The sequence below is a fragment of the Austrofundulus limnaeus genome, unplaced genomic scaffold (genome assembly GCF_001266775.1).
Source record: "Austrofundulus limnaeus strain Quisiro unplaced genomic scaffold, Austrofundulus_limnaeus-1.0 Scaffold64, whole genome shotgun sequence".
Lineage (NCBI taxonomy): Eukaryota > Metazoa > Chordata > Actinopteri > Cyprinodontiformes > Rivulidae > Austrofundulus > Austrofundulus limnaeus.
In genome coordinates, this window is record NW_013952466.1 from 106,359 (window position 1) to 108,068 (window position 1,710).

At 36.8% G+C, this 1,710-nt stretch overlaps 1 protein-coding gene across 5 annotated transcripts in view; it reads left to right on the forward strand.

Annotated features, from left to right (window-relative positions):
* The window catches only part of golga1 (golgin A1), a gene marked incomplete in the record, with an annotated part of 54,539 nt that overhangs the window by 40,044 nt on the left and 12,785 nt on the right, over nucleotides 1-1,710 (forward strand). For all 5 annotated transcript variants that reach the window (XM_014009960.1, XM_014009957.1, XM_014009958.1 and 2 more), the window contains 1 exon segment: nucleotides 903-1,005. In XM_014009960.1, coding sequence (XP_013865414.1) covers nucleotides 903-1,005 — 103 coding nt within the window.

Here is a 1,710-nt window from a genome sequence, read left to right on the forward strand (position 1 = left end):
CGGTGCAGCCATTTTTGTGCTACGGTTGACCAAAAATCACTGAAAAAATAAATAAATAAATAAACAGTACGAAAACATTATGACTCCCGCTTATGCTTCACGTGCGGGGGTCATAATAACTAATCATGGATCCCTTTAAGACACACAAAAGCTGATATTTGGTGAGTTTGTAGCTGAGATCTATCAATACATTCTGAATGCAAATCACAAGTTTAAGCTAATTGCTGATGCTAATTAAAAGAAAAAAACAAAACTATAGTTCAGCCATTTACAGAGCTGGAACTACATAGTAGTAGCCATGAACAACTTTGACAAATTCTGAATGTTAAATAAAAATTCAAGATGGCCACAAGAGCTAATTTGAAAATGCAATAACTCTGCCATTGTAAAACATTTTGGACCAAAATTTGGTGTGGTGGCATCTAAGAATCATCGTCATCAATACTGAAGCCAAATCAAAAATTCAAGATGTCCGCCATACCTAAAATTGACCATAACTCAGCCAGTTTTAGACACATTTGCCTCAAATTTGGGATGGTAGTAGATAAATGATCTGCAACAAACAGTAAAGTCTAATCTTTAATTAAATTGAACAGCATGTAACAAGTCCTTTCATAATTTCTCCAACTATTCTAGTTAGATCTTTATCCTGCTAGTTCACATGAAACAGTGAAGGTCTATTAAGTTTTTCACTTATGTTTTGGATTTTGGTGAAAGTTTAGTTAATTAATAACATTTAACAATATTTTTGTTTTCATGACTCTACATGTACATCAGCGTACTGGTCCTTTAAATTCTCACTCAGTTTAAAATAGAAGGTCACTTCAGAGCTGGGTCTAATTCTGCAAAGTGAGCTTTTTATTATAAGTAAAACAAAACCATTTGTCTGCCCCTGATGTCAGGTTGGAGAGCTGAGTAAAGCTCTGAAAAACTCACAGCAGGAACTGTCCACTGTCAGCAACAAATTAACGCTGAGGGAGGAGGACGTCAACACGCTGCAGAACGGTACAAACACAGACACACACACACACACACTTTGTTTTTGCCCACTGCCAACAGTGAAACTATCTGTCTAATTTCAAAATATCTCAGCATCTTCTGAACAAAGTAAAAAAACAACAACTCAAAAACACAATTATTGGATGTTCATCTACAGCTGATCAACATCAGCCAACAGAGAAATGACAACAAGTCAGTCAATTTGACAGATACTGGAGTCCATCACAACACACTCTGAGCACTAGAACATGTCTTGAGATGTGGCAGTATTGCATGAGATAGTATAAAACATTTTAGATGTGAGATCAAAATGGCTACAACTCCATCCGTTCTCAACATAAGATGATTTTAACATCTCTGGTGTGAAAGGTGGTGGATGATATGCATTCATTCAAGGACTGGCAAGCCTTTCATTTTTAAAGAGTAACTTACCCCAAAATTAACCTTTTTTAGCTGATAAACTGTCTAGAATGTGTCTAAAATGTTGTGTAGTACTGTTTCTGTGCTAATTTTGATGTTTTTGTGCGTATTTGTTCAAATCTGTATATTTGGTCTAAAAACGTGTTTTTGCTGCGCATATGGGTAGAGCAGTGGTACTACAGGCTAATTTGCATATTGGTTAACGGCTCTCCACTGTGACGTGTCTTCTCCACGGTTTCGTCTCAGCGGCTGTGTTCTGGTATAAAAGCCTCTCTCTAAGACACGCCCCTG